Below are 13,498 nucleotides of genomic sequence, written 5' to 3' on the forward strand. Positions count from 1 at the left end.
TTTTTAAAAGCTTTTTTTCTGATTAAAATCTGAAGAGTGTAGATCTTAGACTCTCCATGGCTACTACACGGCTTCCTGAATTTTCCAAGACTCTTTTTAGTTTATATCTTTTGGGAACCTTGGGGGTGGCCACAATTGTGTTTGTACCAGTGATACTGAACTTCAGGAAAAAAGAACTTAAAAGGCACTTTGCACACTGAAAATGTTGGCTGCAAAAAATGGTTTCTTTCTGATTAAAACTTCTTTCTTCTGTTGGTATTATTTAGTGCATGAGGCATTGGTATCTCTTCTTTGCAAGTCTTTTGTAATCCTTTATTGAAAATTGCTTGTATTTGTGGCAGTTGATATCTGTATGCCCAGAGATTATCTGAAATGTAGTCATATTTTGAGTCGTTCTTATGTTGTTCAGGTACACAGTCAAAAAGCTCTGAAGAGTTAAAATTGGGCAGGATAGTTGTTATCCATCTTTTAGTCTCATATTATTGGAGGCATGTTTCAATATGTTCAATATCCTATCAGACTTCCCAATATCTTAGCTGTCATAGCTTTTAATGTCAAAACCAATGCTTTTATAGATGGGCTGATTAGTGCAGTTTGGTCACCTGTCTCTAATTCAAAGTGAAGTAGTTTTCTTGTGCGCAGTAACATGGGAGCTGGAAGTCCTTAATCACCATCAATGTGCTCCTTTTTAGTGTTGCTGGCAGCAGTAATTCAAGCATTCAGGAGGAAATTGTCAGTAGGAAGTCTCCCCTTGAGCCTCGATCTGTGGAGTTTGGTTCTCAGCACTCGCCTGGACCGCGGTCTGCAGCATCTTCCCGCTCCTCTGCTTCCTCTAAAAAGAGAGGGAAAAAGGAACGTGAGTGCAATACTGGCTGTTGAGGATCCTTTTTTATCAAGGCTTTTCTTGTTGGGAAAATTGCAGCCCTACATATCTGGAAACTGTAATCCAATACTGATGGAATGATTGATTTGTTCCTCCAGTGATTCCTTCCTAGATTCTTTTTGATTCTGGTTATTCTCTGACCCTAAAATACAGTAATTTAAAGTTAAATAAACGAGAAGTTAACAGCGTTGAAAAGTTTCCTTTCCTGAACCAGCCTTCTAATAAACTAGTTAATTTTAATATTGTGTGAGAACTGTCCTTGGATTCTGTACTGAGAAAATGCCAATAGGCTTTTGAATTATGGCTGTGTTTGTGAAGGTGACAACAAATTTGCCTGAATGCTTTATCTTTGGATCACAATTTGTTTTCATCAGTTCACAAATTAATAAATACATTGGTTTCTGTGGTGACCTGTACATTACAAAAGCACGAAGAAACCTGAGGATTGGTGCACTTGTAATATATAAGCAATGGATAAAAAATCCCTAGGTTTTAAGCCAATAGAAACATGACAAAAATAGGATTAGGCATTCTAAATTACCTCTTCCTATTTTTTCCAAAATTCTTTACCTTTTCCCCAAAAAGCTAGGCTGTATTCTGATTATTAGTAGTAAAGAATCAAATATGTATTTTCCTTATTTAAACTGATAGAATGGTGAAATGAAAGCTGAGTGGCAGTTTTGGCAGGGAACACTATAAACAGGAGAGAACTTCACTGCCAGTTCTACATTTCTTGCTTATTGGATCTATAATCTTCTAACTCAAAATCTTCTTTAATTGGGGAAAAACTTCTCAATTCATTGTTTTGGGGCTTGTGATGGTAAGGTATTCACGTGTTAAACCAAACAAATTTTTGACACTGTTGTTGCTTTTTAGGATTGGACTCCTTCAATGGAAGTTCTCACCACTTTTCTGTGGAAGAAGATAAACTGCTGTCTGAGTTAGAGAGGGGATCCCAACAAGTCAAGAAATCCTTACCAAGTAGCAGAATTTCTAATAAAGAGCATGAGCAGAACCCAGATACAGACAGCACACTGGAAAACTTGTCTGGACACTCCCTGATGAGGTAACAGGAATGTTGTAAGACTTTATGCAAATATAGTGATGCTTGATAGTGTTACTGGCTGTGTCTTTGGATATGCAAAAGGGAAGTAACAGAAATGGTCAAATGTTAGTAGGATGTGCATGCAGAAAATGTTTCCCTGTATTTTAAATATGAAACCTGGTGTCCTGTTGTGTTCAGTACCTTAAGCATTGAAATACACTTTTTGTTTCCCTCTTCTAGAAAAGGTCTGTTAGAAACGTGTCAGGGTTTATTCAGCCTGTGCAGTCACCTTTCTTTTTTGAGTTGATACACAGACAATTTTGGCTGTATTTGTTTTCAGCCAACACTCACAAAGCCTGTCCAGCTCTGTGAGTTGATGCCTTCTGAGACATGAACCCATCCTTGGAAAAGAGTGTATTAAAAAAGAAAGAAACATATGTTTTCTGTTGTAACCTCTTTTTGTCTAGCTAAAAATGCAGTTTTTCTGCTAATTGTCCAATGAAGGTGGTTATGAAACACTCAGTTTTCACTGCACTTTTTTCTAAAAAGCATCAAATAATATGAGTGATCTCTCATTCTGTGTTGGTTTGGAGCAGTTCTGAGGCGTTGGCCTCTATTGTTGACTGTTGCTGAACCCAGGATTGGGTTTTAAAGGTCCTTTGATCTCCTAAGATGTGTCAAGTAAAGCAGAATGTCTTCCCAAAGGATTTAAACAGCCACTGTTAATCCTCTTCAGCCTAATAAAATTGAAATAGTAATTAAGAAGCATCTGTATCATTTTCTCTGTTTAGAAAAGAAATGTCTTTTCTCAAAAAGTATTACTTCTTACAAGTTGTTCAAGTCAAGTTTTGGTTCCCATTGCATTTTAGGAGAGAGATCAAGACTCAGGGCAGCGGCTTGTCACAATCAGTTTCATTCATGTGCTGATAGTAAACTGTTCACTTTTTAAACTGCATATGCAGGTGATAGATTGCATCCTGACTTTCTCATGCCAGGCTCCTAACAGGAGGCATGAAACTGCTTATGTGGTCATGTAGAACATGAAGATACTGTGTTAAGTTTTTTAAAACTTTTTGTGTGTGTGTGTGTGTGTATGTGCTAACTAGGCTTAATACTTGGGGAAAAATAGGATGCTTTAGAAACTTAACTCTGAACTGGGATTTAGGGACAAAACCCATCTTGTGAGGCCATTTCCTGAGGATAGACTGGGCCTGTGCAAACTGAACAGAATGTGTCCTTTACATGGATCTGTTTGTGCGTAGGAATGGAAGAACAAGGATATTCCTTGATTTTATCAAATGGTTGGACTAGGAGAATTATTGACTCCTTTTGGTTTTTGTTTCACTGTCAGTTTCTCAGACAAGGGAAGACCCCAAAAGACACCAACTTCTTCCCCATGTCCTGGCTCCCAAAAAGTGCTGCAGTTGGATTCTGGAGGCAATACAGCAGAAAGAGTCAAATCACCTGCTGGCTTTTCTGGAGGTACAGCCCCAGGGCTGAAGCCAAACATGGCCTTCCCTGACGTGGGCCTGGGAGGCAACAGGTCTGCAGCAGGAGCAGCCTCAGCAAGCGGTGAGTGTTTCTAAAACCCTGCTGATGCCAGAGCAGCTACAACGTTTTTCCTTGAGTTTCTGGTGTGTGGTGCTGAGGTGTGTGAGGGTGAGCAGCGTGTGTTGTCCTGCAGGCTGCATGCGCTTCTCCCCTGCGGGGCTGCAGCACCGCCTGTCGGCAGAGCTGAACTACCTGAGCGCCATCGAGGAGTCCGTGCGGCAGCTCTCGGATCTGGAGCGTGTACGAGGCATTTCCCTGGCCCAGCAGGAGAGTGTTTCTTTGGCTCAGATTCTCAAGGTAAGGGGGAAATGCTTCTTTGTCTTAGCTTTTCTTTTTTTTGTCTTTTATTGTTTGTTTGCAAGAAAATTAATCCAGTTAGGGCAAGTTAAACTTTTGTTAGCAGTGTGGAGAAATCGTAATGGGCATGATGGGGAATCTTTGATCATGGCCATTTTTTAGGATTAATGTCTGTTATCTTTCTTGTTTTGACACCTGAAAGTAGCTACTCTGGACCATGTGTCATTAATGTACCATTAGTTGTAATCACTGTTTTGGTTGTGTTCCTCAGATAAAAACATGATTGTTTATTGGGATTGATACTGAGTTCCAGTGTAGTTGTTTGGGCTGGATGATTGGTTTTATTCCACAAAAAACATTTTTTGGTTCAAGTTTCCTTATGTTGGCAAGATTGATTATTCTAGTTTGTTTGTTGATCTCCTAAACTCCTTTCTGCACTGTGGTGGAAGTGTATGGGGAACGCACATTGCTTTAAAAAGGAAGAGAGTCAGTGGGTTAAAAATTCTGTTTCAGCAGGAGAGACACCCCCAGCAGAGTAGATCTAGATCTTTAAGAGGTAGTTGGAACCAGTGGCTGAGGCAAATCAGGCCTTTATATTTAACTTGCATGGTTAAAAGTTGTTTTCCTGATCTGTAGGCACAACAGCAGCGCCATGAACGGGACTTGGCTCTTTGGAAAATCAAGGCTGAACAAGAAGCTTTAGAAAGTCAGAGACAACTGGAAGAGGCAAGGCAGAAGGCAGCTCAGGTAAGGCTGCCCTTCAAAAATGTGGAGTGTTTAAGAATCAAAATGTTGTAAGTAAATCCATGCCTACAGGTATTCTTAATTTGAAGCTGTGGATATATGAAATTCCAAAAGAGTTTCATATATCTAAAATAAACTCTCGAGGCCCTATTTCAAATTTTTTTCTGGTAGATTTTGAGACATAAATCTGTAGTTACTATAGGCAGACCATTTTGAAGAGCTGAAGGGTCTGTGTTTTCTGCACAGGTCCATGCAGAGTCGCTGCAGCAGCTGGTGCAGTCCCGGCAGGAGGCTGCACAGGAGCCTCTGGGCAAGGCTGCAGCCAAACAGGCAGAACCTGCACTGCTCACCACAGATGCAGCTCACCAGCTCCGTGAGGTGAGGCTCTAGGGAAAGAGAAAAGCCGTTTCAATTGCAATATTACTGTGAATGCTTTTTTGCCTTTTAAGTTACTTTCTGTTTGGTGTCATTCTTGGTACAACTTCTTCACTTTCATAACATGACAAATGATAGGACTTCAAAGGAGCTACTCTGGCATTGTTACTTAGAAGTCAATCAGCAACCTTAAATCCCCATTCCATATCCTTGTGATCTTCCAGTTAATGAACTGGTAAGAAGTTTGTTCTTCCAGGATAGATTGATGACAGTGAACACAGCATCCTCACTTTGTAGGAGTCACTCTCCATCAGGGATTGATCCTATATCTGTTTCATGTGCAAATTAAATTAGAAAAGCAGAGAACTGTGATTTTGCTTACTGCTGAAGGTAGAAGAACAACAAGAAAAATTTTTAAAAAAACGAGAAGGGAGAATCTTCAGTAAAACTCTTGATACAGAGTTTGAAGTCTCCTCATTTTCAATCTGTCTTTGTTCTTCTTGTGCTGTACAGAGTATTTAGTAGTTTTCAGGTTTTTGTATCAGTTTATCAGGTTTTTATACTTCTTGTTCCCAGTATGTAGCAGCTGCTTCAAACATGGGTAAGGAGCACAGTAACCAAGAAATGCTCTTACTCCATCACAGTTTAGAAACCACAGTGATTGTGGGTCAGTATTACGGGATGCAGTGCAAAAGGCTGACGAGTGTGACCAGAGCTGTTTCTTCACAGCTTGTGCACATTGGTGTTCACCAAGGCTGGTTTTATGATGAGTAATGGAATTGTAGGATAATACTGATGTATTTGTTCTGGGCTCTGCCAAATATGTGAAGTTTAAATAACTTTTGAGTAGACAAGAATGGGTTAAGGGAGCAGAAAAGCTCAGACACCTGAATAGATGCAGTTTATTGGTCATTGAGAATAGATGGTGAAGTCTTGGATAAAGACAAGGAAACATTTGTAGTTTTTAGAGCTGAAGTAGGTAGAAACAATGAAGAAACAGAGAAGACAGTTTTTATTTGGTGTAAGGTTTTAATCTCTTCAAGTCTTGATTGAAGTTTGAAGTCTGAGCATAAGAGGTTCTGGTGGAGAGGCTGATGGAGATGACCTGGTCACTGATGCTTGCTCAGCAGAGTAGCTTTTCCATCTCTGTTCACAAATGACTCCAGGTACTCAGCTGAACAGCCATTTGTTCTAACTGGAATGCAGCTGTGGAAACGCCTGTCACCAATATGCTGGGAATATTTTTGAGTGTACGCTGTAATTTATTACGTGTAAAGTAGTGGAGTATGGAGGAATATGTATTCACAGAGCAGTGTGCACCTTTACCACCAGAAGTGACATGTGTTGTTACAAACCTTCTATCTTACACAGTTGTTATAAATCACTAAATTGTCTGCCAGAAGGATTATTTTCTCTCCCAGAAGCACTTTGATGCTGATAAGCTGACTGTATGCCCATGTTTTTTGCTGTACTCAGATGGCAGAGTTAGCACGGACCCAAATCTCGGACACTGTCAGTGCCCCGGCTGCTCCAGCCTCCGCCCTGTTTGACCACCAGCGGCAGCACCACTCTGAGTTCATAAAGCAGCTCAGAGCCCGAGCTGACACAAACAGGTTTGGCTTCATGTTTCACATCTTGGCAGGGGGGGAGTAAGATTTGTTAGGTTTTGCTTCTCCTGTTCTTGCAGAAAATTTTAAGATGTCATAATAAGTGAACGTTTAAGATGAACTTGGATCCCATCTTTATGCCCTTAATAGTGTACACGAAAGTGTTAACGTGTTCTGTGAAACTCTACATAAAAGAGTAGAAAAAGATGATTGAAATGTTTTGTGGGATGATTTAACCTAGTTTAAGCTTTAAGAAATCTTTTAGCAGAAATTTTAGTTGTTACTACTTGAGTAAACTGATGAAAGCTCATGAAAACTGTATTACTCCTATGTTTAAGACAATGCAGATTTAGCCCAAATGCTTCTCATTTCCAGGAAATGTGAGTCTGGTGCCGTATCACAAGGTAAAGAGGAGACAGGTGACTCAAAACAGACATACTCACCAATGTTTGATAGTTACTCTGAGTCCTCAAGATCAAAGGTTCATGATCAGAGGTAAGAACTTTGTGTGTCCTGTTCACTTACCTGATCTAGTTAGGGCCCATGAAGTTTCTCACAGCCCTTCTCTAATCCTGAACTGGAAAAATGTTGTCCTCTGTAGTTCTCCTAACTTCTAAAACAGAATTTCTAACTTTCTCATTCTTTGAAAATCTGAAAGAAGATTGGTCTGCATTTGTTCATCATCTCTATTCACTGCCAGGTAAAGGATGTGCATACCTTCAGACCACATGGATTTTAAGCTAGAATAAAAACAGCAATCAGTAGTTTGACGAAACTCGGAATTTTAAAGTAGCCAAACTACTTTTTAAACTAAAACCAAGCATGTTGTTTATTGTTGTGATGTTAATCATGATGTTTCCAGTAGTAATGTAATAGAAGTATTTTGAAATGTGCAGATTATTTTTAAAATAATAATCTCTGAATAACACAGTAGTACCAGCAGCTGCCAGGAGAGCCCTTCAGGTCCATCTTCTAAGGAGAATGAGAAGAAGCTTTCCCGCCGTGAGAAGACAGCCAGCAGTGTTGAAGAGCAGGCTCAGACTGCTGCAGATGATTCCTTGCCCAGTGACAGTGTTTTGTCCCTGCCAGATGAAAAAGGTTGGCTGCACTGCTGGTGTGGGATGGGTCTGAAGGTGGGGAGGGGGGAGGGAGGGTGGTGCTGTTTTAGAATGAATTTCTGAAATATATGAGGGAAAGTGTGTGAAGAAAGCTGAGCCCCAGGTGAATATGTTACCTCTCCTAAGAGGTAACAGAGGATAGCACAGTGAAATGGGAACCTTTGGGATTCTGCTGATTCTGGGCTTAACCACATGCTCATGTGCTGAACCTGCAGGCACAACACCCAGTGTTGCGGCTACTCCCGACATGTTTATACCTGTGTACACAAATCTGTTAGGTCACTCGAAGCTGGATAACAGATGTTCTCTAACTCAAAATCACTCTTCCCTAAACACCCATTTTTCTACATTAGTTATCTCCCTGTCTTCCTGACCCCCCTAATATTAGTGAGATTAGACCGACTAAAATGGCATTCATGGTGCAAAACTAAGTGAAAAGCCTCTTCCCTGATTTCTCCTTCAGATTCTGCTTCTGTTGCAACGGAGTATTCCCTGAAATTTGATGAGTCCATGACAGAGGATGAGATTGAAGAAAAATCTTTCCGGTCTTTGCTGCCCTCTGAGAGTCATCGCAGAAATAATCTGGAGAAGAAGCGGGGCAGCCGTGATGATTCTGACGAGGAAGTGTCCCCAGACAAAACAGCTCTGTCATCTATCAAGGTACGTGAGGCAACCATATTTAAGTTAAATTAAACTAACTGAGCTGACATGGTTAAGCTGATAAGCTTCAAGTAAGCTGTTCTTAGCTGTGTTTGCAGAGTTGAGGGTTCTTTTCCTCCCTGCGGTTCTCTGAGCATCTCAGAACAGAGAGATGTGTGAATCATGCTGTATGTCACTGTTGTATGAGTGTGATGACTTATGGAATAGTCCATCCAGGCCTCTACCTTGTGGCTTAGGAGGAGTGACCTTTTGAGGTAGGTTTTAAAAGCCCAAGTCCTCCAACTGTGCTAACACACAGCTAGGAAATATAAGAGGATGCCTCATCTCTCTGGCCAAAGTGGGGACCTTCCAAAACTGTTCTGCACAAAACTCAGAGGAAAAACAGCTTCCCTTCCTGCATGTATTTTTGTGTATCTGTGTATATACACACACAGACATACACTTTGCAATTGAAAAAAAGCCATGGCATGTTTGTTTTTTAAGAACTTTCATGCCAACTTTGTCTTTCCTTCTAGGAGCTAAGCATGCCATTCTCAGGAGGGCAGGATAGTTTCTCCAGGTTTACCATGGAGATGGTGAGACAGTACATGAAGGAGGAGGAAATGAGAGCAGCTCATCAGTCCTCGCTGCTGCGGCTCCGGGAGAAAGCTCTCAAAGAGAAGACTAAGGCTGAGCTGGCTTGGCTGGAACACCAGAAAAGGTAAGGCAGCTCTAAATGTTATATATAACTGCTGACTGAGCATTTCCTTCTGCTCTTCAAGGTTTTGTTTCCACCTTAGCACTCCCTTATTGAGTATTAATGGTTGAACTAATCTTCTGACATCAGTAATCTGTGCAGTTGTTACTGGGATGTGGAAAGAACAGGACCCAGTTTATAAATGTGCTTTGATATTTACACTGAATGTGGTTTGATTAAGAATTTCACTGAAACAGTAGAAGAGCATGTGTTTGTTGTCAGTTAGAGAAGGTAGATGCCAACCATTCCTCTACACATCTTAATTCAGGAAGATATAGAGCTGTCAAACAGTTTGACCTTTCTTTGCTTGATATGTGTCTGAGGTTATCCGAGTTGGCTCAGGCCACATTTTGTGAATCTGGATTCATGTTGTACTTAAAGTGATTTATTTCCAATCTAAGATATGCTTTGGCCTGAAGTCCACTTGAAGTACAGACTGCTACCAGTAAACAGCAGTAGCCAGATGTAATCAGTCATTTTCTCTGCATGACAGTACCATTGTTCAGCAGACATTTTCTTACAATTTCTTGTTATTGTGGATGTGACAAAGGATTATTAGGTAGTGAGCCAAGTGTCCTTCCTTTTGTGTTTCTCAAATGGTGAGTGTGCTACCTCTGCAGAGCTTCTGCCATTGTTGTGTGATCTCCTGTTACCTGCCCTGGCCTTTTTACTGTGTCTGTCTGACCAAACTGTGCAAAATATTCCACCACAGAGCATGCCAAGGATTAAGGTATATGCCCTTCTGCAGAACAGGAAAAGTAAACTTTTTTTTTTCACTTCAAAGACTAAAAGGCTTTTTTTAATATTACTCTACTATTATTTATTATTATAACATAATCTTACTACTTCTTTTATACTTCTTCCTTTCAATCTCTTTGCAGGCATTTGCGAGACAAGGGAGAGGATGATAAGATGCCTCCTATTCGAAAAAGGCAGCGTGGGCTGCTGCTGAGATTACAGCAGGAAAAGGTAAGGGATGCCTCTAGGAAAGTCCTCTTGAAAGCCATGTATACCCATTAAATGTTTCAGATACTGTAAATATAGGAATGGAGAACCAGCAGTGTTTCTTACCTGTAGGTTTTATTTGCATTTCAGTCATATTCAGCACATTATTCTCAAGGGTCTTTCTCTATCTGTAATCTTATGATTGAGATTCTGAAGTATTAATTGATCTTCAGTTCTTTGCTACTGAAGTTCGGCCTAGTTCTTTCCTCATGCAATTGCAGTCGTATCAAACCCCTAGCAGGGTCACTGTGGCAGCTTTGTGTGTGTTCTTGACAGAGGCCTGTCAGTATTCTCATGCTGAATCTTTTACACCTAAAAGGCCGAAATTAAACGTCTCCAGGAGGCGAACAAGGCTGCTCGGAAGGAGAGGCAGCTCATCCTCAAACAGCAGGCGGAAATCGAGCGGATCCGTCAGACCACCATGAAACTGCAGGAAAAGCTAAAGTCTGCAGGAGAAAACAAGCTGGTGAGTGTTCAGCACAGAGGCTGGAGTCTTCCCTCTTCAGTCATGCAGCTGGAAGTGTTTATAGGAATGGAAAGCTACTAGATTGGACCTATCACTTGGAAGTTTTGTCTGCCTGGAATAGTCTCACCCCTTTATCTCAGCAGGTTATGTTTAATTTCTTTAGAGCATCTTAAGGAAGTGCCTTTGGAAAAGTTACAAAACGTTTTAAATGCACAATAGATGGTGATTGTTCATTCTCAAGCTGAACTAATGACTTTGGGAATGTGAGGTTTTTTATGCTTAGAACTCTCAGGCTTTGATTTTTGTTTGATTATTTGTCAGGCCCAAAGTACTAAATATAAGCACTAACCCTAAAACTTCCTGCTGTGTGTGTTACTGTAATTACACTAAGTTTCTTGCATCTACTTTACAAGGTAGCAAAATAGGTTTTGGTAACTGGCTGCCTCCTTACAAAATTTTGAGAAGACACAAGTCTCACAGTAGCACTATAGAAAAGGTTTTTCCTGTTTGGGTAACTGAATTCTGGTGATTCATTGTTTTGGTGGGGTTTTTGGGGTTTGTTTTTTGTGGTTCTGGATACAGTTAGGGGAAAACTGAAATTATGGAGAGAAATGGTGTGCTAAAAGCTGTGTGTCAAATAAAAATGAGTTTATGAAGTTAAATCTGCAAGTGAACAGACTTAGTATTTCGTGTAATCTAGAGATTACAAGCTAAATTAACACAAATTAACCCCATTTTTAAAGGATTTTTGAATATTCTTTTAATGCTTCTTTTTTCTTTTAACCGTTTAATGGCAGGATCTTCCCAGTGAGGATGACATCAAGCAGAGCAATGGTTCCAGCCCACTTCCAACTGATGCAGAAACACGCAGCCCTTCCCCAATCTCCATCTCCAGCAGTGAGACGAGCAGCATTATGCAGAAACTTAAAAAAATGCGCAGCAGGATGGATGAAAAGTAACTATGTATTTTTTTTTCTTTTACAAAAGTTTGCTATTTTAATGGAACAAGTTGGTTTGGCCCACATCTGCACTAAAAATGGCCATCAGAAATATTGGTGGTGTTGATATCACATTTCAATCTGAATTGCCTGAAAAACAGCTGATTGGAAGCATGAATAAAACTATATTAATCTTTGAATATAATAATTTAAAGGTTCTTGCATGATACTAAGATTCAAACATTATGGCAGACCATGTGGTCAAGGTTCCATTGTAGAAGACTTGGTTTAATGTTCTTTGTACTTGATAGAGTTGGTAAAAGCACATCAGCTTAAGAGATGTTGATGTTGGTAGGTACAAGGAATATGGACAGGTTCTGGCTTTACAGCACATCTTGTCAGTTTCTCTTGCAATGAGAGACCTGAAGTCAAATGGTCAAAATGGTGCCCATGTTTTGTATCTCCCCTTTTACCTCAAACACTAAAAAAATATAGTGAGTGAGACTCTGGAATTACAGTGCCAATTTTTATTTTGGGTTGAAATGTAACTTATAACAGCAATTGTCTTATGCAAAAACTAGTAACTGAGTTTCAGATCAGGCTCACAGGAAGACAGTGAGGTTGTCAGGTGTGTGATTTCTGTCTAATTATCCAGCTGCTGAATTTTAATTTTGATTGCATTAAAATCAGCTAGGATTAATTCTTTAAATATTTTCTTTATTAATGCAGATGATATGTACATGACTGAGAATACATGTGGTCTACAGGTTGGAAGAATGTTTAAAATGTTTATTAGGCTCCAGAGGAAATAACAAAAAACTCTGTGCAGTTCCTGGTTCTGAAAACCTAAAATGAATCTCCTGATTTCACCTATGATTTTTTAGATAAAAAATTGTTTTGCATCCTTTTGGTGTAGGAATTACTTTGTGTGCATGAAACATCCCAAACACTTTACCTGCTTGTGCTCATTAGTTTGAAACCCTAAATTCTTACCTGAGACTAGTTCATTGAAAGTCTGGCTTCTGCCAGTTGCCATAAGAAACAGTCTTTGCTTAAACAATTCTTTTGAGCCAAGATAGTCACTGCACTTTAGTCCGTGTGGGTGATCTCTGGAATGTGTTTTCCCTTGAGGCTCCAAACACAACTGGATAAAACATCAGAGCAAGCAGTGCTGTGAAAAGTCCCAGCTGTGCTTGACTCCTCAGCAGCCTGTATGCGTACAGTCATTTGAGAAGCACATTTCCCACCCATGCATGTACTTGAGTATGATGAAAATAAAAGCCAACAGCATTAAGGGAGGCTTTGGTATAACTGGGAAAAGCTCAAAACATGTTGTGGTTTTATGGCCTCTGTGTTTAGTCGGAGTTGATTGCTGTTTTCTGATGCTGGTGGCATCTGATAAACTGAATAGCCAAAATCACTGATAATTAAAAGTTTCTGAGGTGTCATATTTCCAAAACTAAACTCCTGGGATTCCAAGTTGTATGAAAACCACCCCATCATCAAAGTGACAAATTCTTGAAGTATCTTTTGAGACTGGTAAATAACTTAAGATGGGGACTTGAAAAGCTTGTGTATTGTAGGCCATGCTGACTTCTAGGGTTTCAAGAAAATAATTTTTTTCTTCTGCTCTTATTTTTTTATTAAAAGAGAGTCTTCATCTTATTTTTCCCCACAAACAAGTTCTACAAATTTCAAATGGTGATAAAAAAACAATCTGCAGTGTATGAATTTTGAGATACAATATTAGTACTAAAAGAGATGGCAAATATACTTGTATATTCAAGACTTCCTTTGCCACATTTTCTCAGCTAGTGGCTTTGTGAATATTGTTCTTGAGATCTTATTTTTAAAAAGTACCTTCATTTCTAAGCATCACTTAAAGTTGCTTAAAGACTTCTATATTGCAAGGGATAGTAGCAGATATGAAGTATGTTCTACGTTTAAAGCTATTTTAGTCATAGTTTGATTATTATTTCGTGTAGTTGGAAACATTGCTCACCTGGAGAATACTTTTCAAAAGCTGGATACCAGGATTTGAGATGGAACAAGTGAAAGTTGTGTGACCTATTT

The 13,498-nt window shown here is 39.7% G+C and overlaps 1 protein-coding gene across 3 annotated transcripts in view; it reads left to right on the forward strand.

The window, feature by feature from the left end:
• The window catches only part of CEP350 (centrosomal protein 350), a 57,756-nt gene that overhangs the window by 15,545 nt on the left and 28,713 nt on the right, over positions 1-13,498 (forward strand). For 2 of the 3 annotated variants that reach the window (XM_083868038.1, XM_083868039.1), the window contains exons 12-25: positions 693-856; positions 1,760-1,949; positions 3,280-3,500; positions 3,613-3,776; positions 4,413-4,523; positions 4,767-4,898; positions 6,372-6,508; positions 6,878-6,997; positions 7,434-7,600; positions 8,084-8,280; positions 8,796-8,980; positions 9,898-9,985; positions 10,341-10,487; positions 11,285-11,442. In XM_083868038.1, the coding sequence (XP_083724164.1) occupies positions 693-856; positions 1,760-1,949; positions 3,280-3,500; positions 3,613-3,776; positions 4,413-4,523; positions 4,767-4,898; positions 6,372-6,508; positions 6,878-6,997; positions 7,434-7,600; positions 8,084-8,280; positions 8,796-8,980; positions 9,898-9,985; positions 10,341-10,487; positions 11,285-11,442 (2,181 nt within the window). The remainder of the gene's footprint in view (positions 1-692; positions 857-1,759; positions 1,950-3,279; positions 3,501-3,612; positions 3,777-4,412; positions 4,524-4,766; positions 4,899-6,371; positions 6,509-6,877; positions 6,998-7,433; positions 7,601-8,083; positions 8,281-8,795; positions 8,981-9,897; positions 9,986-10,340; positions 10,488-11,284; positions 11,443-13,498) is intronic. The other variant, XM_083868040.1, reaches the window with a different exon arrangement.

The sequence above is a fragment of the Zosterops lateralis genome (assembly GCF_965231275.1).
Source record: "Zosterops lateralis genome assembly, chromosome: 9".
NCBI lineage: Eukaryota > Metazoa > Chordata > Aves > Passeriformes > Zosteropidae > Zosterops > Zosterops lateralis.